This window comes from Micropterus dolomieu, linkage group LG08, assembly GCF_021292245.1.
Source record: "Micropterus dolomieu isolate WLL.071019.BEF.003 ecotype Adirondacks linkage group LG08, ASM2129224v1, whole genome shotgun sequence".
Classification (NCBI taxonomy): domain Eukaryota; kingdom Metazoa; phylum Chordata; class Actinopteri; order Centrarchiformes; family Centrarchidae; genus Micropterus; species Micropterus dolomieu.
The window spans coordinates 789,300-810,469 of NC_060157.1; the positions used below are offsets into that span (position 1 = coordinate 789,300).

General features: G+C 43.2%; 1 protein-coding gene across 2 annotated transcripts in view; it reads left to right on the plus strand.

Moving 5' to 3' along the window:
- Positions 1 to 21,170, plus strand: part of cacna1fb (calcium channel, voltage-dependent, L type, alpha 1F subunit) — an 82,582-nt gene that overhangs the window by 45,718 nt on the left and 15,694 nt on the right. Inside the window, exons 18-40 of one of the 2 annotated variants that reach the window (XM_046055785.1) lie at positions 886 to 958; positions 1,051 to 1,105; positions 1,182 to 1,242; positions 1,715 to 1,817; positions 4,512 to 4,641; positions 6,962 to 7,021; positions 7,132 to 7,238; positions 8,284 to 8,371; positions 9,087 to 9,194; positions 10,113 to 10,165; positions 10,565 to 10,711; positions 10,811 to 11,012; positions 11,129 to 11,287; positions 11,434 to 11,544; positions 14,721 to 14,804; positions 15,235 to 15,363; positions 15,451 to 15,516; positions 16,950 to 17,041; positions 17,241 to 17,400; positions 19,388 to 19,515; positions 19,951 to 20,047; positions 20,134 to 20,236; positions 20,515 to 20,616. In XM_046055785.1, coding sequence (XP_045911741.1) covers positions 886 to 958; positions 1,051 to 1,105; positions 1,182 to 1,242; positions 1,715 to 1,817; positions 4,512 to 4,641; positions 6,962 to 7,021; positions 7,132 to 7,238; positions 8,284 to 8,371; positions 9,087 to 9,194; positions 10,113 to 10,165; positions 10,565 to 10,711; positions 10,811 to 11,012; positions 11,129 to 11,287; positions 11,434 to 11,544; positions 14,721 to 14,804; positions 15,235 to 15,363; positions 15,451 to 15,516; positions 16,950 to 17,041; positions 17,241 to 17,400; positions 19,388 to 19,515; positions 19,951 to 20,047; positions 20,134 to 20,236; positions 20,515 to 20,616 — 2,418 coding nt within the window. Of the gene's footprint in view, positions 1 to 885; positions 959 to 1,050; positions 1,106 to 1,181; positions 1,267 to 1,714; positions 1,818 to 4,511; positions 4,642 to 6,961; positions 7,022 to 7,131; positions 7,239 to 8,283; positions 8,372 to 9,086; positions 9,195 to 10,112; positions 10,166 to 10,564; positions 10,712 to 10,810; positions 11,013 to 11,128; positions 11,288 to 11,433; positions 11,545 to 14,720; positions 14,805 to 15,234; positions 15,364 to 15,450; positions 15,517 to 16,949; positions 17,042 to 17,240; positions 17,401 to 19,387; positions 19,516 to 19,950; positions 20,048 to 20,133; positions 20,237 to 20,514; positions 20,617 to 21,170 lie in introns of both variants that reach the window. The other variant, XM_046055786.1, reaches the window with a different exon arrangement.

Sequence of the window (21,170 nt, forward strand, 5' to 3'; positions counted from 1 at the left end):
ATATCGTATTGTGATAAAATTGTATCATGATAATATCGTGTCATGACATAAGTATCATGATTATATAAAATCGTAACAGAAGTATTGTGATAATATTACATCGTGACAGCAGTATCGTGATAATATTGTATCATGATATAAGTATCTCGATTATATCATATCATGACAGAAATATTGTGATAATATTGTATTGTGATAATGTCATATCGTGATAATATCATATCGTGATAATATCATATCATGACAGAAGTATTGTGATATTATAGTGACAGAAATATCGTGATAATTTCATATTGTGACAGAAGTATCGTGATATCATATCGTGATAATATCATATCATGACAGAAGTATTTTGATATTATAGTGACAGAAATATCGTGATAATTTCATATCGTGACAGAAGTATCGTGATATCGTATGTGACAGAAGTATCGTGACAGAAATTTTGTCATAATATTGTATTGTGACAATATCATTTGTGATAATATTGCGTATCCTGACATAAGTATCGTGATAATATCATATCGTGACAGAAGTATCGTGATATCATATCGTGACAGAATTAATGTGATAATATCATATCATGACATAAGTATCATGATTATATCATATCGTGACAGAAGTATCGTGATATCGTATGTGACAGAAGTATTGTGATAATATCGTATCGAGAGGGTCTCTGACAACCACCACCCCTAGTGACCATAATTAAAAGATGTCCAAAGCAACATTTCATTAATCTTTTATTTCGGTTTGTAAATTTTAATTTTTATTATTATTATTAGTTGGATGATCTTTCAGAAATTCCCTCCCTGTAGGTGCGTTCAGGTGCTGCAGGAAATCACAAGTGTTTTGATGATGTTGCGTGTTCTTAGCATGTGTCAGACATCCTGCTGAACGTCTTCTTGGCCATCGCTGTGGACAACCTGGCTGGAGGAGACGGAGACAGCAAGAACGAGTGAGTGATGAAGGAGGGAATAATGGCAGCGAGGGAGGGTGAAGTCAGACTGGGAGGCTCGAGTGGTTCACTGTTTCCTGTTGTTTCTCCAGGAAGAAGACAGAGAGCGCAGAGGAGGAGGTTGAAGAGCAGGAAGAAGAAGTGAAGGTGAACACGGAGGTCTGACTTCAATCTGTAGTGTTACATGTGAGTCCATCGGGCTGATTGCTGTTTGTCTCTTCAGGTGGACATCGACGAAGACACCGAGTACGAGGAGGATGAAGAGCCTCCTGAGGGAGAAGACGGTCAGTCGACGTCTGGAGAAATGAGTTTAGAAACATTTTCTAAATAAATGAAAAGATGTGAAGAGAAACGAAGAGAAAAGTGTGGATGTTTAGATGTTTTAGTTTACATGAACCCATTTGTGGATTTAACCAAATCAGATCTGGCAGAAAGTAGCTGATAACAGAAAGTTAACAGGAATAACTACAAACTGTTGATCGGTCAAGTCATCGTTTACCTACTTAAAAACCCCTTTATGTTAATATAAACTACTACAACGGTAATCTGTGGTCCAGGTACAGGTTTATTCTGAACTCTGTCCCTGTTGAATCAATCAATCAATCAATCAATCAATCAATCAATCAACTGTAATATAAAATATAATTTAATGTAAATGTTTTGAGTCAATAAATCAGCAGATATTTTCTGTCCGGATCTCTTGTGATACCGCACAAAGCTAATTTACCTCCTCCTCTTCTCCTCTCCTCCTGTCAGATGGAGGAGTCCAGTTAAAGATGGCTGACCTGGCTCCTCCTAAAGAGAAGATTCTCCCGATCCCAGAAGGCAGTGCGTTCTTCTGCCTCAGCAACACAAACCCGTAAGTCTCACAGCACCTGGTCAACATGGACTTCTATTAGCATTAGCATTAGCATAACTAGTAGAGAGAGGAAGAGGAGTTTGTTGTGTACGTAGAGGAGCTGCTAGTAAGACTTTATTTCCTAACGTTACTCCAACACAACAAACTCTTCCCCCTCGTTTCCACCGGCGTCTTCCTGCGACATCTCGCCTCTCACGAGATTTCAGAGCGAGACTTCAGTTCCCTGTTAAAAACAAAGGGGGTCACCTGGAGTCCCTTGTAAGGATCCTTTCCATGATGTTGTCAGACACCTGGTATCGAGCTCAACATTAAGTTTCTGGAAGTAAAAATCCTGTTCATATTGTCTATTGGGATTTTGATCCTGAGCCATAGTCTTGTAAACATCGGATGTAGACTCATTACATTAAATTACATTATATTTACTCATTTGGCAGACGCTTTGATCCAAAGCGACTTACATTTGAGGAACAACATACAAGCATCAACAGAGCATCAACTACAGATCTACAACTGACAATACATACTAGTAAGAGCTCACAGTACATATCACATCAATGGGGTAGATACAGAGGGAAGGAAGTAAGAGTTAACAAAAAGTGCAATCAAAACAAGATCATTGTAGGGGATAGAAGAAGAAGAGCACAGGAACTCCAGCTACGAGACTCTGACACTGTGGAATATGGCCCCGTAGAAGCCAAATGATATATTTACCTTTTATCCATTTTCACGTTTTTCTTGTCGTTTTTTGCTCCGATTCAAATGTCTTATGGTCGTGATTCATATCGTAGCTGGCTGGATCAGTTCAAGGCTTAAAATTCTTAGAATAAGGATTTTTAGAAATGTCAGTGGATTAAATGAACTGAGGGGGGAGGGGTTTACCTCTAGAACCAGAGCTGTGAAAAAAGTGACGGTTCTTCTGCACGGATTCAAACCTCTCTGTGCCTACGAGTCATTTCAACACCAACATGTGTGGAAACAGCACCCAGATTCAAACATCATGAAGCTTAATGCAGCTCGTCGGTTGTTACTTGTTGACAAAGTTTCTTCATGTTTGTAGTTGCGTTGAAGCTTGTGGGTCATTTGTAGACAGCTCTTTTCCTCAGGCCCCACCCACACTACTGCTACTGGTTTGGTTTTAAAACAGAGACCTTTTGCTCCGTTTGATCCTCCAGACTAAAACGGCGAAAACGAAGACCTAAAACTGAGAAGTTTGAAAACGCTGCTGCCCCCGATTTTCGTTTTGGAACTCCGGGTAGCGTTTTAGTGCAGACAGTCAAAAACGGAGGACTTTAGTCATGCAAAGCAGAAACACGATGCTGCTGACAGAGTTTTAGTTTTGGTGTTTTTATTAAAATATTCAGCACCACGTAAATAACACTCGTACTGTGCATATCGGCGTTTACTTTGCGACGACTTTGCGTCTGCTGCCACCGCCGCTTTTAACTCCCGTGTTACATTCAGTAACAGTCCCAGCTCGTCATCGGTCCATGCAAAATAAAATCTGGTGCGGTTCTTCGTCTGTAGTACTTTATTCTTTCACCAAATCTTCTGCAGCTGCGGAATAAGCCGTGTTTCCATCAATGTTTTTTAATGCGCATTTTGAGTTATAGAAAAGGTTGATGGAAATGGCAAAATTCGAAAAAAAAAACAACTTAATTTCGCAAAAAAGTTTTTATGCTCGCTTGAGGTGGTTTTTGCCTCGTCGAAAAAAAGAGTAAATGCTCTAAACGGGAGATGGAAACACTTTTTCCGAATAAGTTCTGACGTAGCGAACTTGTAGCTCACGTCTGATCAGCTGTTTCTGCTGTCGGCGTCTTGCCCGGTTATGGAGAGTTCTGCACGCCGGAGGAGAATTGTGCTGAGGAAAGAGGAGGATGCAGATCTGGGCAGGAAGTCTTCATCAGCTGTTCTGCTGGATGATGCGTTCACCTCTTAAAGGTCCTTCTCAGATCCTTTGCTCTGCACGCTGATCAAACAGGTTCTCACCGCATGTTGCTGAATCTCAGTGAACGCTGCTTCTGCTCAGTGTAATAAAATATAAACGACTCTAAATACTTCATTCATCTCCACTGATGAACCCCACAAAGGACATTACAGCGTTTAAAAACATTATCTGGAGGTGCGTGCAGAACTCTGCATAACACCGGATATTCCCATAATGCTCGGAGACGTGGCTGGCAGCAACTTGCTGCTTGAAACACATTGCTGACGACCTCTCTGTTTCTCTCAGATCAGTGGCCCTCAGGTTCGTGCGCCTGGTTTAGTTTCTGGTTTGAACCCAGACGTCTTGTTTATCACAGCCATGTGTAACGTCAACTACTGACGTAACGACGCTCGCCGCAGCCCGGTTTATTCGCTCCAAACCAGCTGATGGAAACACTTCGCAATTTTTTCTTTTTACTTTTTTGCAACATTTCAAAAGTACGCTTAAAAGATTTACATGACAATTAGTTGGAAACATGGCTATAGACCATCTGCTTCATGTTTCCGGAGTAGTGTGGATAGGGCCTCAGACTTGGTGCTTGAGAACTTAGGCTGCCTGCCTTAAAGGCTAAAGTCAGGGAAAAGTCTGCACAGTTACTCCTGATCGTGTCCGGTCGACCTGGATCCTGGTCTCGATTACTATGAACCAGGTTGACACCTGAATCTCACAGTACAGTAACAGGAAGTCTCTCTCTGTCTCCCTCTCTCCAGTATCCGTGTGGCCTGTCACACTCTGATCCACCACCACATCTTCACCAACCTCATCCTCGTCTTCATCATCCTCAGCAGCTGCTCATTGGCTGCCGAGGATCCAATCAGAGCCCACTCCTTCAGGAACAACGTGAGTCTCAAAGGCACAAACACACCGACTCGCCCCCGTGCCCTAGCATTGTGGCTAAGCTAACGGTGGGAGGAGATCAAATCCGAATGTTGTGTGGGAGAGCTGTGGTTCGGCGAGGTCGTCATCGGTGGTGATGATGTCGTCGACACACCGCTGTGGTTTGCGCTGGGGGGCGGGGCTACAGCAGCAGAAGTGGGTCAGTGACTAACCGGGTTAAAGAGGGAAACATGTGGAGAGAAAAAATCACCAGTTTACTGTCTGATCCTGAGAAAACTGTACTCACACTAACACACACACACACACACACACACACACACACACTCTGCTAACACACACTAACACACACACACACACACACACACACACACACACACACACACACACACTCTCTGCAGCAGCTGTCTTCATGCCAGACGAAGCAATTAGCAGCTGCTGAGGAAAGAAATAACTTCTAACACACACACAGGCTTGTGTGACTATCTTTGTGGGGACATAATAACATAACGCGTTCCCTGGCCCCTTCACCATCACAACTACAAACCCAACCTGAACCCGAAAACCAGGTCTTCACCCTCAAACAGCCCTTTAAACTTGTACTTTGCATTTATGGTCCCCACAAGTATAGTGGATTCCCATTTTTTGGACCCCACGAATACAGTAAAACAAGCCTGCACACACACACACACACACACACATACACACACACACATACACAGGATGTTAAACCCTAATAATTAAGACTGTTATTTTGGTTTGGTTTTGTTCCTCATTTCTATTTGTGAGCACAATGACATCACTGTGACATCACTAAAATGTAGTTTGACTCGTTGAGAAACGAAATAATTCGATCGAAATGACCCTTTAACCTACACGTTATATTGATTAACATGTTATCTGGACGCTGGGATTAGTGATACTCAGCTGCTGGTTCCTTTTTTTACATATACTGTTTAGACTATCAGGCAACGCCTTGTTGAACTGAACAGATTTCGGCGGGTAAACAAGCCAAGTTAGCCCCCTGAGCTAATGCGTGCTAACGACAGATCAGAAATGTGCTGCAACACTTGAGATTTCTGCCCGATCACAGGTGTTTTTAGAGCAGAGTACAGGGCAGGTAGATAAAAGATATTTCAACTTTATTCTGGACATTCTGGAAAACACAGCGTCTGTACTTCTGCGTTGAAACTACGCTGTCGTCTGATGCTCACAAATGTAACTGCACGTGGCAGCGACGACCCCTATATTTAGTTCTTTTACTGGTTTTTATTGGTTATGAGCAGGGGACCCACAGGTTCTTAAAATCAGGAGGAGAAGACTTAAAAAAAAAGACAAACAGGATCAAATGAATCTGAGTTTATTTCAATAAAAGGTGAATAAAAACAAGTGAAAGGGAGGGTGTTCCTATAAAACATTTAGTCAAAGATTTTAGTCAAAATAGTTACTGTTTTAAGCTCGTGGGTAAAGCTGCTCACCTCAGCAGGGACTCATCTGCACTTGACTCAGTCCTGCCGGCATCAGTTCAAAAGAAACTCATAGATAATCCAACATGTGCTCGTCCCCCCTCCTCACTCTGTTTTACACTGTTAAGCCCCTTTTCCACTGCACAGTACCAGCTCGACTCGCCTTTGTGGAAAAGTTGTACCTGTACCTGCTTCCAGGTACTTTTCTTCGTATCACCTCCGTCGAGGTTCCAAGCGAGCTGAGGCGATCTTAAAACATGACGTGAAAACACAGCAGGCTGCTGATTGGTCAAAGAGAATCGTCACTATTCACTGCATCATCATTATATTATATTATATTTTACAATTTTCACACGTTATTTCATCACTAAATCCACTTCTGAGAAGAAGTGATGGCGGAACAAAAATGCACGTGAATATTTTCGGAGTTGAGGAGCACCGCAAGTGGCGGCGGGGGAAGCCTGCTGTGACAATGGAAAACAGAGCACGGCCAAACCGGCATTAGTCCACCATGCAGCTACTGATTGGTTGAGGTAGCTTCACTCTTGCTGAAGGTGCAGGCGATCTAAAATCAAGTCACAATCTGGGAGGAAGTGAGCGCGCAAGACAAGTCCAGCATGCAATAAAATCAGTTCAATTCACAGCAACAACAAAACAGCAGTGAATGAATGAATAAATATAGAAAAGCGTGCACGCACACTGCAAAAGTATGAAAACTTAAAAACAACTGCTGAGCGACGCACAAGTGCAAATGCTGACGACGGCACGCTGCCTCGCCATTAAACTGTATTTATTAGTGTGTTTATTTTGTGTCTCCATGTTTATTGTGTATTTGTCTGTGTTTGTGGTTGCTGGTGTAGATCCTGGGTTACGCGGACTACGCCTTCACCTCCATCTTCACTGTGGAGATTCTGTTAAAGGTAAAAACCCTCCAGTCAGGATGAAACAGCTTGAGACAGATTGTTGTTCTTTCTCTTCTTCTCTTGGTGTAACGCTGGCGTCGTCTCTTCTTCTCTTGGTTTGACGTCAGATGACGGTCCACGGAGCGTTCCTCCACCAGGGCTCCTTCTGCAGGAACTGGTTTAACTTGTTGGATCTGCTGGTCGTCAGCGTCTCGCTGGTCTCCTTCTTCCTTCAGTCAGTATCATGATTCATTTTACACCACCAGCACACAGAGACAACAACACTAGCTAACATTAGCAGCCACGCCAAACAGGAAGTATCCTTCAGGCTGCTTAAGGTGCAGATTTGGAGATTATAGATATTCAAGAATGGAGGGAAAAGACAGAAATAAAGTTTTCAACACGTCACTGTTTGGAAACCAGCACTTGCTGCAAGGAAGGTTGCAGCTCAGCAGTCAGTCAGTTCATCCGTTCATTCAGTATTTCTATGAAAAGACAGTGTTTAAACCTTATTTCCAGCGTCCTAAACAGAAAGATTTACACCATCTTTAGTTAATATTTACATTTTAACAGCTAATGTCGCCTCGACAAGCACTTCAGACGACTCAGAAAATGCACATTAGACCAAACACTGGCAACAGCTCTCACTCATAAGCAGTGTTGGGCAAGTTACGTTATGATGAAATAACATCAATCGGCTCCTGACTGTTTGCTGGTGTTACAGGTAGATCCACAGGGGCTTCTGGTTTTAAGCTGCTCAGTGTGTTGGATCGTCTGATCAGAGTCTACTGGAGTCTTTAAAAAACAGGTTTAAACAAGAAGAGCTGCATGTATTTAATATTTTATAAAACATTTATACTGTTTCAGGTCTTTTCAGCCTATAATGATAAATTATTAGTTGTTTTCTTATTAAGTTGTAATCCTTAGTCTTTCTGTTCCTTCCTAAGTTCATTTAATTGAATCTGTATGAAAAATCAACCAGCAGAGACTTTAAATTTAAACTCTTTGAATGCTTTCCGGTGCTGTTTGCCTGAGCTACAGGGATTCAGTTATTTCTGTGATAAATCAGAATCAGCTTTTTTTGCCAGGTGTGTGTACACACAGGAGGAATTTGACTCTGGATCATACATTGCTCACGATGTGCTTGCTGATCAGCGGGGATGAAAACATGTTTATCAGCTGTGTGTGGGTGCTGCCCTCTGCTGGGAGAAACGACAACATAACTAACTGTGCATTGCAATGCAAACAGCAGACTGACCCCTGCGTGTTTGTGCCTGTAGCTCCAGCGCCATCTCGGTGGTGAAGATCCTCAGAGTCCTCCGGGTGCTCAGACCTCTGAGGGCCATCAACAGAGCCAAAGGACTCAAGGTAACCAAACACCTGTGTGTATTTAAAGCCTGGAGCTGGACCACAGAGTTACAGGAAGGTGGATCCTGGTGCTGCTCCTTTAATTCTTAATAGAATCTGGTCACTGATGGCAGACAGAACCTGCAGGCATCTCATTTTCAAATGTGTGTTTATTTTAGGGCTGTAGCTGCTAATGAGGATGCTGAGGTCTGAGTATGGGGGGTTTGGACATCCTGGGATAGTTTACAGTGCATGTACATATATACTGTGTGTTCAGGATGACTTACACTTTACACAACGTCCAAAAAATCCACTTAGAAATCAGAGAAAAAAGACGCAGCAGAATTTGCCTGAGAGATAGTTTCCTACACTGTTATATTTACTGTGATATTTGTTAAAGTATACAGTTTTTATTTTACAATTAAAACAATTAAACGCATACAGGTCTTCATACTGGGATATCTGATTACATGCAATTTAGTTCCACAGTAAACTGAGTAAATAAAATAAAAATAAACTTATGTACTGAAAGAAACACACCTTCCCTTGTTTACCACAACCAAAGAATTGTCGTAGATATTAGCATGCACTTAGTCAGGACCAGCATTTAGGTACAACACTTAGTCAAGGCCAACTTCAATCACACTATTAAACATGTCTGATGTCAGATGTGTTCGTTAGAAACATCATCTGCAGTGTTATATACACTCAAAGTGTGTGTGTGTGTGTGTTGCAGCATGTGGTCCAGTGTGTGTTTGTGGCCATCAGGACGATCGGAAACATCATGATCGTCACGACTCTGCTGCAGTTCATGTTCGCCTGCATTGGAGTCCAACTGTTCAAGGTGAGACTGAACAAGAAACCAACTTTCACTGGTTTGAAGCTTATACTTTTTTTTTTTCTCCCTGAACAAAATGAATAAACTGTGAGCGGTGATAAAGCTCACACATCCACATGTCATTTTATCACTGTATCACTCTTTCACTGTGTCACTGTATCACTCTTTCACTGTGTAAGTGTATCACTCTTTCACTGTGTCAGTGTATCACTCTTTCACTGTGTCGCTGTATCACTCTTTCACTGTGTCAGTGTATCACTCTTTCACTGTGTAAGTGTATCACTCTTTCACTGTGTGGCTGTATCACTCTTTCACTGTGTCGCTGTATCACTCTTTCACTGTGTCAGTGTATCACTCTTTCACTGTGTAAGTGTATCACTCTTTCACTGTGTGGCTGTATCACTCTTTCACTGTGTCGCTGTATCACTCTTTCACTGTGTCGCTGTATCACTCTTTCACTGTGTCAGTGTATCACTCTTTCACTGTGTGGCTGTATCACTCTTTCACTGTGTCGCTGTATCACTTTTTCACTGTGTCGCTGTATCACTCTTTCACTGTGTCACTGTATCACTCTTTCACTGTGTCGCTGTATCACTCTTTCACTGTGTCACTGTATCACTCTTTCACTTTTTCACTGTATCACTCTTTCACTGTCACTTTTTCACTGTATCACTCTTTTACTCGGCAGTGAGTTAGGCCAGCCAATCATTTCATTCAGACGTGGTCATCAAAGTCCTTACAGCCACAGATACCAAAAATATTTCCATTTCTGTGTCAGTGCGTTTGATTTATTGATGTCTGTCGGGATGTAAAGAAAATTTCAACAAATAGAACAAACATGCTTCTGAAATAAATTACCTGCCCAGCTTTAGAGTCACGTGATGATGGTGACTTCCTGTGTCTGTTTCCTCGTTTGTGTTTCAGGGAAAATTTTATCGCTGCACAGACGAAGCCAAGAGCACACCTGAACAGTGCAAGTGAGTTTTTACTTCTTCAACTCTGAAACCAGCTTCTGTTAGAAAGACTGAGAGATGACATCACTGTGTGTGCATGTCTGGTTGTGCGAGTGGGTTGTGTGTGTGTGTGTGTGTGTGTGTGTGTGTGTGTTTTCATGTTTGTGTGTGTGTATGTGTGCACATACGTGCGTGTCTGGTTGTGCATGTGTGTGTGTGCCTTTGTGTCTTTGTGAGCATGTGTGTGTGTCTTTGCACGTGTTTTATTATATTTGTGGGTTCCAAAAACGGTGATTCACTGTACTTGTGGGGACAAAATGTTGGACCTAGCTCATTTGAAGGGCTGTTTGAGCCTTAAGACTTTGTTTTAGGGTTCATTGTGTTAATGAGATGTCCCCACGGCGAACGTGTGCGTGTGTTCAGAGGGACCTTCGTGGTTTATAAAGACGGAGACGTGAGCCACCCGATGGTCAGGGAGAGGATCTGGCAGAACAGCGACTTTAACTTTGATAACGTGTTGATGGGGATGATGGCGCTCTTCACCGTCTCCACCTTCGAGGGCTGGCCCGCGTGAGTTTTCAATTCAAACAACTTTATTAACATCAGTCCTGCTGCAGAACAGAACCAGGCTGAGGCGTTTTTCCCTCCTCCCTCTCTCTCTCTCTGCAGGCTGCTGTATAAAGCCATCGACGCTAACGGGGAGAACTCCGGTCCCATCTACAACTACCGCGTTGAGATCTCCATCTTCTTCATTGTCTACATCATCATCATCGCCTTCTTCATGATGAACATCTTTGTGGGTTTCGTCATCATCACCTTCAGAGAGCAGGGAGAGCAGGAGTACAAGAACTGTGAGCTGGACAAGAACCAGGTGAACACCTGGACCTCTGCTGCATTTTAAACTTGAATTCCATCCCGGATGAGCGCGGAGGGTCGTGATGCGACTTGACCTGACCGCTCATGTGTTGACCCTTTCTGTCTCTGCAGCGTCAGTGTGTGGAGTACGCTCTGAAGGCTCAGCCGCTGAAGCTTTACATCCCAAAGAACCCGGTCCAGTACAAGTTCTGGTCGATCATCAACTCGACAGGATTCGAATACGTCATGTTCGTCCTCATCCTGCTCAACACCGTCACTCTGGCTGTTCAGGTCAATAACACACTCAGTTTACTGTCGAGGTCTGAAGCCCCGCCCTCACCTGTACAAAGGCCCGCCCCCCTCTTGTCCCTTTTTTTTGGATCAAGAGTTCAATGATGTTGTGCTTTAGTGTTTTAAAGCTGTTTTCTCTCCTGCAGCACTACGAACAGTCGAAGACCTTCAGCCACATCATGGACATCCTCAACATGGTGTTTACTGGACTCTTCACTGTGGAGATGGTGCTGAAGCTGCTCGCCCTCAGACTCAGGGTGAGAAAAACAAACACACCTGGAAAATAACTCTCAGCCCCACAGTGAATGTGTCTGATAACAGGTACTGTGTGTTTCACCGCCTGATGTTTGGCTGGTCTGGTATTTCAGTTCATTACTTTAGTTGATTAAAGTAAGTATTAACTTTAGGACCGTCCCCGACTAAGGAATCAGAGTCGTCAGGTCCTGCCTGTAGTCGACTGATTGTCAAATCATGTGTGTTTTTGTGCGCAGCGAATGAGCCGAAGCTAAACTGAGACTTATTGTCGACCATTTCCTCTCTCAATTCAATTCAATTTATATTAGCTTTATTGGCATGAATGTGTAACAACAACATTGCCAAAGCATCATACATACAACATAAGAACAATCAACCCCATACATTTCATTTAACAAGTGTGTTAAAAAATAAAAATATATTCTAATAAATATATAATAATAATAATAATAATAATAATAATATATACTCTCTCTCTCTCTCTCTTGTGCGCCATACTGCGGTCTTGTGGTCTAGTTTTGTCGCGGCTTTGTGTGGTTCATCAACGGTGATAAATTATGCGAAAGTCCCGTGAGGTGGGATGGCCCAGGGTTAGAGTTACAATTTAGGATTTATTCACACACTTTAAAAACATTTATTGAAAGTTTTATTCTTTTTACATGTTTATTTACAGCATTAAACGTTGAAATGTGTGTTGTAACAGGCTGTATATTAACTTATTGGGAGAAAACTAGTAGTTCTATGTAAAATCAGATGTTGAGCACCCCCATATGATCCTTGTTTCACTGCAAAGCTTCGACTGTGAGATTGACAGTCCAATCAGACTCCGCCCATCGAATCTTCGACTATTAACTTACTAGATTTTATTATTAATCTTGCCAGGGCACAAGATAAAACAAACAGGGATCAGATTAACAACACAAGTACAAAAATAAAAAATACAAAAAATGTGACCAGTACATTCAGAAAACTAAAAACATAAAACAGTAATGTGGCGTTACCTGAGATTCAGCAGGGTTACTGCACAGCGCACAAGAGTTTTTGCTCCTATTGAAGTGGAATCCTGGAACTCTAAATCTATGACCTGAGGGGAGAAACTCAGAATGAAGAAGCTGGCCTGTGCAGCCTGATGTAGACCTGACCTTGCTGAGAACCTGCAGCTCAAACACAGCAGTCACACCTGATACCTGTTCCGGTGTTTCCTGTCCCTGATGTTCAGGTTCCCATGAAATCATATAAACAGATTCAACAGCTGACATGTAAAATAAACATCGAACTGTCTGGTCAACATTAAAAACATTGCTTTTTGGCTTTTTCCCTCTCCTTTACTGTGGTAGCCCTCAAACGTTGCACCCTCTGGACACCTTGGTGGCAAAAATGTGCATGCACAATAAAACTGAAATAAAATCATTTTACATCAATATAGTTTTTTGCTTTTTTCATATTTCACTTAAACAACTTCTCCACTGCTCAAAAAATAACTCATTTTTTGTATTTTTTTGTACTAAATAGTTTATTGCACATTTTTGCCACCAAGCTGTCCAGAGGGTGCAAAATGCAAATCAAAAAAAGAAAGTTGAGAAAAATGTAAAAGAATGCCCGAGGAGGGCTGAAGGGTTAAATCTGTTTGTGCATCTAACAGGTTTGCAAAGTGAAAAAGCCCAAAGGGAGCAGAAAACTCTGCTCCTGAATGGAACACAGCTGGATTGTAGTCCGGCCTTTTCTTCTGTAAGCTCTCTGCGTCGGTCTGTAACACGCTGCATAACGCTGCCTAGCGGCTAGCGTGGCTCGCCCTCAGACCAAGCTGGTTAGATATAAGAGCGCAGGAAGGGGGGTGCAGACGGTGCTGCAGCACCCCCTATTGACAGGGAGGAACACAGACATGTGCAGACTACATGATGGGCATATTGTTACCATATGACAACATAAAATACAGCAGGTTAGTTCTGACTTCAGAGGATGCTCTGGTTCATATTACAGCCCAATAATTTCACGTCTGTTTTCACCGTTTTGTCACGATTAGGAGCTACATTGGTTTGACGCAGATCATCAATCATCCACCCGCCCCCCACCCAACTAATTGTTTTCTCAGATTTCTCCCACCTCTACCGGGCCTTTTAACTGTCCACGTGATTTCATTATTGTGTTGATGTACGAGAGTTTTCTTTAACGGTTTACTTTCACTTCATTTTAAACGTTTCCATCGGAGCTGTAATGTCAGCAAATAACCTGGGATATTTATGCAGCAAATCTAAAAACTGTAGTTATAAACTTGACAGGACAGAAAAGGAAACTCTGCAGAGGAAATTTAGAGGCTCTGATGGAGCTTCCTGTGTTTCCCCAGCTGTGGACACTGATTGTGGAGCAGTTTTTCAAGTTGAAATGATGGCAGCGACGGTGTAATCAGCTGCGCCCGCATGGCCTTCATTTAAGTTGATCGTGTTATCAATGGTTTTTATTTGAATGATTTTATTTAAACATACATATAATTACGGAGATCCGGACCTCGGTGACCTCATACGACCCTGCTTGTAACCACTCGGTGTTGAAGGAAAGTGTGTCAGTGCGTGCGCACATTTCTGCTGTGCAGCACCACTAAGCCAAAATGTCTTCCCGTGCGTCTGGTTAGATGTGACATTAAATTAGAATTAGATTAAATTAAAATAATGTTAGAGCCCCTCCAGGCAGTCAGAGGACATAAAGCTGCTCAGCTAAAACCTTATGAAAGACAGGTAACAACAAAGATCTTACAGAAGGCAGATGTTCCACTCAGTAGCTAAAATGGAGCGTTCAACGCACAGGGTGAAAAGAGGAGCTGCAGAGATGTGCTGTCTGACAGAAATGTGAAACCATGTAAACCTGTTCTGGTTCAAGCCCTAAATACACTGATCGACCTGAAAAGGAGCAGAATGTGACCTCTTTAACTTCCCGAGGAACGTTCTTACAGACTGAATCAATTTGTGCCGTCGTGTTTGACACCTCCACATTTATTATATGGTGAACCTAAACTCTGCATGTTCTTAGAATCTGTTCACATCAGCTCAGTCGTATTTCAGTCCTGCTTCCTCTGACAGAGAGGATGTGCAAACTCACGGGATTGATGCTCGATGATGTCAGCGGGAGGTTATGACATCAGACTGCCTGTAACTATAACATCACGTGTCTCTTTTCCCCGCAGCATTACTTTATAGACGCCTGGAACTCGTTCGACGCTCTGATCGTGGTCGGCAGCGTCGTGGATATCGTCGTCACGGAGTTCAGTGTGAGTATTCAGACGACGACACTCTGGATCAAACCCCCAAAATACCGAGACTCGAGAAAGAGATCTCCATGTCCCAACACACATTATGTCAAAGGCAGAATGCTGAAAGTTCCAGAAAGCTAGAACGATTAATAAGTGATCTTGATGTCCTGCTGCATCGGGCCGCAGTTTGCAGTCTGCGAGCCGGCGTGTTTTTCCTGGATTCTGACCCACAATACTCAGCGCAGCATCAGTTTGAGCCAGAGGTCAGAGGTCATGGAGCCGTGTTATGACCGAGTAGTTTGTCCAAACTGTACTGCATACTGTACGCAACAGTACGCACTGTGAGGGCAGCTGAAGTACCAAGAGAAGGTTTGAGATCCGGAACGCAGCTTCTTCTTCTGCTCTTCTTCTGTAAATGCCTCTCTCTCCCCCCCCGCCTCTCTCTCAGAGTGGGGAGGACAGCTCTCGGGTGTCGATCACCTTCTTCCGCCTGTTTCGAGTGATGCGATTGGTCAAGCTGCTGAGTAAAGGGGAGGGGATTCGTACACTGCTGTGGACTTTCATTAAATCGCTGCAGGTGAGAGGGGGCGGGGCTAACGTGTGCATGTGTGTGTGGGCGGGGCTAACAGGGCAGCAGCTTAACGCCTTCCTCCTCCCTCGCCAGGCTCTGCCGTACGTCGCTCTGCTCATCGCCATGATCTTCTTCATCTACGCTGTGATCGGGATGCAGGTGAGTTCAGGTGGTCCTGCAGGGGGGCGTCAGATCTGATCCAGAACCAGTGGCCTGTACTACAGAGCGAGGTAACTGGCTTATCCAGGTAACTTCAGGTGTAACTTCCTGATTAACCCGTCCTAAGAAAGGTTTGTTTATTTATTATCTGCTCTCTATGTCTTCAGAGATATGGTCAAAGTATTTTCACATATTTAGAGGTTGGGGGTTAATAAACCGTGAAAACTAAATCTAGATTAAAGTGTCAAATTTACTGGAAGAAAAGTCAGAAAAAATCTAAAATCACTCTGGTGTTTTCTTCTGAATACGCCCGATCCACAGCAAAGTCTCTGAGGTCCCTGGTAGGGATTGTGGGCTGAACTCACAAGTATTTCCTCACTGCTGAACAGGGGCGTTCAATTTGCGTTGAAAAGCGGTGAGGACATAAGGGCTCAGATCAGGGTCGGGATGACACATTTGGTCATGAGACGTGACAAGACAAGAAGATTTTTAGCAATGAGCATTAAACACTTCATTTCCTGCATTCTGGAGACATTTTCTGCTCCAATTTCTGGTGGAAATGTCTTTATTTATATAAAAGGAAACAAAAAAGTCAGCATGCAGGGGACAATTCATAAATCTAAAACTATATATTATATTATATATTACACAGTTTTTAGTGCCTTTTCTTGGACGATGCACAGTGTTTTCTCATTGTGCAAATGAACCTTTCTCAATGCATTTTAATCTGTTAGTTAACATTTCCTGGTGCTGTTTTTTTTAACTAATGCTTTCAAAAAGTGATGGGGTGTGTTGGGGACATGTCTAAAGCGTCCCCAGTGTAAATGACGCCTATGCTGCTAAAGCCAGTTGTGAAGTCTAATATGAACTTTCCACTGCATGCGTCACTCACACGGCAGAGGTGTGCGTGATGTTGCAGTCTTTACTCCATGTGATGCCAACAAGCCTCCCTGGCACTTCGGCCGCCACGATATCAGATTTAGCCGTTAACGTGTCTTTAAACTCCTCATATCCTGACACACTATCAACCTGCATTCTTCTGGTGAAAATACGGAGCACGCGCCGCTGTGAAAAAACTCTGCATGCCCGCCTGGACACGCCCCTTTTATGTGAATGTGCACCAACACGACTGAACTAACCAACATCTTCTCCCTTTTCTTAGTTTAACTCTACGGTCAGACTTTGTTACCCTGAGTTACCTCTGAGTAGGTTAGACTCCCTTCATAGTCCAGGCCTCTGACCCAAAATTTAGATTTTTAATTGAAACTGGTTCCAAACAAATAGCAGGTTTTCCTTTGAGCTGAAGTCCAATCCGAAGTGGGCGTGTTCGGTGCAAAGGAGCCGCCTGTTTGTGTTTGGCTTCAGTTCTGATGAGCTGACGTTGCAGCCGATGGTTACCTGTCTAACCTGAACCCTCTGTCTCTCTCTGGCAGACGTTTGGGAAGATTGCGATGCAGGATTTCACTCAGATCAACAGGAACAACAACTTCCAGACTTTTCCTCAGGCGGTTCTTCTCCTCTTCAGGTCAGGTCCTCCTCCTCCTGGTCATAATTACATTACAAGAATCAGACGCAACATTTCACCCGTTGGTTTCATGAAGCTGACTGTTCAGTTCTGGGTTCATCAAACGCCTTCAAACTGAGTGAAGCTGCAGATCTCAGGAACAATGAGGTTCTGTTGTGTTCTGGTTCTTTTACCTGTGTGTGCGTTTGTGTGTCTGCAGGTGTGCTACAGGCGAGGCGTGGCAGGAGATCATGTTGGCCAGTCTTCCAGGTAAACGCTGCGACCCCGAGTCGGACTACGAACCAGGAGAGGAGTTCAGCTGCGGCAGCAACATCGCCATCGTTTACTTCATCAGCTTCTTCATGCTGTGTGCTTTCCTGGTCAGAACACACACACACACACTGATCAGCCATAACATTACCCTGATTACCTGGTTACCATGGCAACATTAAACCCAAATTCCCCAGATCTCAATCCAACTGAGCATCTGTGCGACGTGCTGGACAAACAAATCCGATCCACGGAGGCCCAGCCTCACAATGTACAGGACTTAAGCCCCCGATATACTTTTTTTTTAACAATGCGTTTGTTCCAAAACTTGCCTGTGTACTTTTCGTGTACCTGGAGGATTTAACCTGAATTCACTAGGGGGCAGACCAGGACCAGGTCATCCCTCGCCGACACCGGATCATCTTCCTCCGAATTTGCACATCGTAAACAAACCAAACACGGCGACACTCGAGCAGGTTGAGATTTTATTGAGACATCATAACGATCTCGGTTATTGCGGACTAGAAACCTGCGCGGGACTGTTTTCTTGTTTCAGCTCCCGCTGATTTTGAGACCATTACCGCCCGCTCCCGCAAACATTGTTGACATGCAGAGTAAAAAAAGGACACAAATGTTTGGGCTATGCTGAACGTTCAGAATAACCGACATAAATCATTGCATTCATTTTTGTCAGTTACAACTGAGAAGTTTTCCAAATGTCAGACTTGCCTTGCTTTGGTCTTGTAGAGTATCAGCCCGGTTGACGGACGCCAGCGAGGCTGTGTAGGGAGTAAACCCGACTCCCAACACCTTAAGAGACGCACTGGCGACTGACGCCAGCGCCAATGGGGTTTATCCACCTCGTCAGCATGTCCGCCGGTTCGAGTCAGGCCCGTGCAGTACATTCTCAGAAGCAGCCGCAGACACTCACTTTTATCTTCTTTTCAACTTTGTTTGCTGACTCCATCTTCCCAGCGCTACTGCAGGACCCGCTGTTTATTTTTTACCCGCCCGCTCCCGTGCGATTTGTGTTGGGTCCCAATCTCATTGCAGCTCTCTATTGCGGACTGGCTCCAGGAGTTTTATTGTAAAAATCCCACCATAAATCTCCTTTTTTAAGTCTGCTGCTGACCTTCTTCTTCTTCTTCAATTGCGTTTAATGGCGGTTGGCAAACCAACTGCGTACCGCCACCACCTGGGCTGGAGTGTGGTGCAGGAGGTCGCCGCTGACCTGCCGGTCAGATCGACACACTGCCCCCACGGTCATGTGCTGAACTGCATCTCGCAGACGCGTAGTATTAATTCCTGGGGACGTGCACAACCTACGCTCCAAAGGAACGCGGGATACGCATAGCCGCCATCTTACGTACGCGAATGTATAGTTAAAAGCAAGTATGTGCAGGGCTTTAAAGGAGACTTTTTATTCTGCTTTTCCAGTCTTATATTATAGTTCTGTGACTCCTGTATGGCAGCTTTGCATCATTCAAAGTTCAAACAATCATTTTCTATCTTATACTGTCTCTTCATGTAGGCCTTCATTTCAGCCTCTGTCTGAAACAAGCTGTAGATGCTCCTGTCTCTTTAAGGCCCCCCCTCTCAAAGCCCACTGTCTTCTGATTGGCTGAGACCTGAAGCATGTTACCAGGCTGTTGTCGCTGGGCGGAACAGGCAGACTGAGCGTTGCTGTGGGAGCACATGACCATATATGGAACAGCGGCTCCGTCTGGCTCCTGGTGTCGTATTACGGAGCCGTTGGTAGAAACAGCAGTTGAAAACAGAGCGTTCAGAACAGGAGGAAACCTGAGGTTTCTGCTCACAGGGATTTCTTTTAAATACTTTAACCTCATATTTGAAGCTTTGGCCATGTTTAACATGAACATCCAACATTATAACACTGTAGATAAGTCATAAAATGTGGAAAAGCATAATAGGTCTCCTTTAAAGGATCTGCTGTCAGAAACCACAGAAACACCCTCAGAGGTCTAGTGGAGTCCAGGTCTCGATGGGTCCTGGTCAATATTAGGCAGGTGGTCATAATGTTACGGCTGATACACACACTGAGTAATACACTATGACTGAAGCTCGTGTCTCCTTCAGATCATTAATCTTTTCGTCGCCGTCATCATGGACAACTTTGACTACCTGACACGTGATTGGTCCATTCTGGGGCCGCATCATCTGGACGAGTTCAAGAGGATCTGGTCCGAATACGATCCAGAGGCCAAGTATGTTTGTCTCCTGCAGACTCACGTATTTGTAGTATAATGTACTTTAATGTAGTATAACGCGCCGTATTGTAGTAAAATTTGTTGACATACCGTATTGTATTATAGTATAATGTATTGTACTGTAGTATAATGTATTGTATTATATTATACTGTATTGTATTATAGTATAACATGTTGTACTGTAGTATAATGTATTGTATTATATTATACCGTATTGTATTATAGTATAACGTGTTGTATTGTAGTATAACGTGTTGGATTGTAGTATAACATGTTGTACTGTAGTATAATGTACTGTATTAAAGTATACTGTGTTGTATTGCAGTATAACGTGTTGCACTGTAGTATAATGTACTGTATTGAAGTATACTGTGTTGTATTGCAGTATAACATGTTGTACTGTAGTATAATGTACTGTATTCCTTCTCTCAGAGGGCGTATCAAACACTTGGACGTTGTGGCTCTGCTCAGGAGGATTCAGCCTCCGCTGGGTTTTGGGAAACTCTGTCCTCACAGAGTGGCCTGTAAGGTAAATGTACTGCACTGTGTACTCTGGGTAGTATACTGACGCCTGTGTAGATACACATGATTTAGAAAACTCTTCCTGTCTCTCAGCGTCTGGTTGCGATGAACATGCCTCTGAACTCTGACGGCATGGTGACCTTTAACGCCACGCTCTTTGCTCTGGTTCGCACCGCCCTCAAGATCAAGACTGAAGGTATGTGATTGGTCATCAGGACAGCTGTACGATGACCCCTGCGTCACGAGAGGATCAAAGCACTGCATGTTGACAGTATAATAAAGTATTTCTGATTCTGATAACACAGTTTAAATATAAGCTGAGGTAAATTAAACGGCGAGATCTGGCGTCCATGTTTGTTGGTTTGGATAGATCAGAGCTTCTGCTGTTTACAAGTCAGGAACTTGAGTCAGGTGACCTGAATGCAGCATTACCATAATCTATATCTGGCCCCGCCCACTGTGTGCTGCTGCTAGGTAACCCTGACCAGGAGAACGAGGAGCTGAGGGGGATCATCAAGAAGATCTGGAAGAGAATGAAACCAAAACTACTGGATGAAGTAATACCACCACATGAAGGTACTAGTACAACTGATACTACAACAAATACTAAAACAAACACAAAAAATACTGCAAAAAACATAAGAAATACTAAAAAAAACACAGCAAATACTACAACAAACATAAGAAATACTACAACAAACACAGCAAATACTGCAACAACCAACAAATACAACAACAAACACAGCAAATACTACAACAACCAACAAATACAGCAAATACTACAACAAACACAACAAATACTACAACAAACACTACAACAAACACAGCAAATACTACAACAACCAACAAATACATCAACAAATACAGCAAATACTACAAAAAACACTACAACAAACGCAGCAAATACTGCAACAACCAACAAATACAACAAATACTACAACAAACACAGCAAATACTGCAACAACCAACAAATACTACAACAAACACATCAAATACTACAACAAATACTACAACAAACACAGCAAATACTATAACAAACACTACAACAAACACAGCAAATACTACAACAAACACTACAACAAACACAGCAAATACTACAACAAACACTACAACAAACACAGCAAATACTG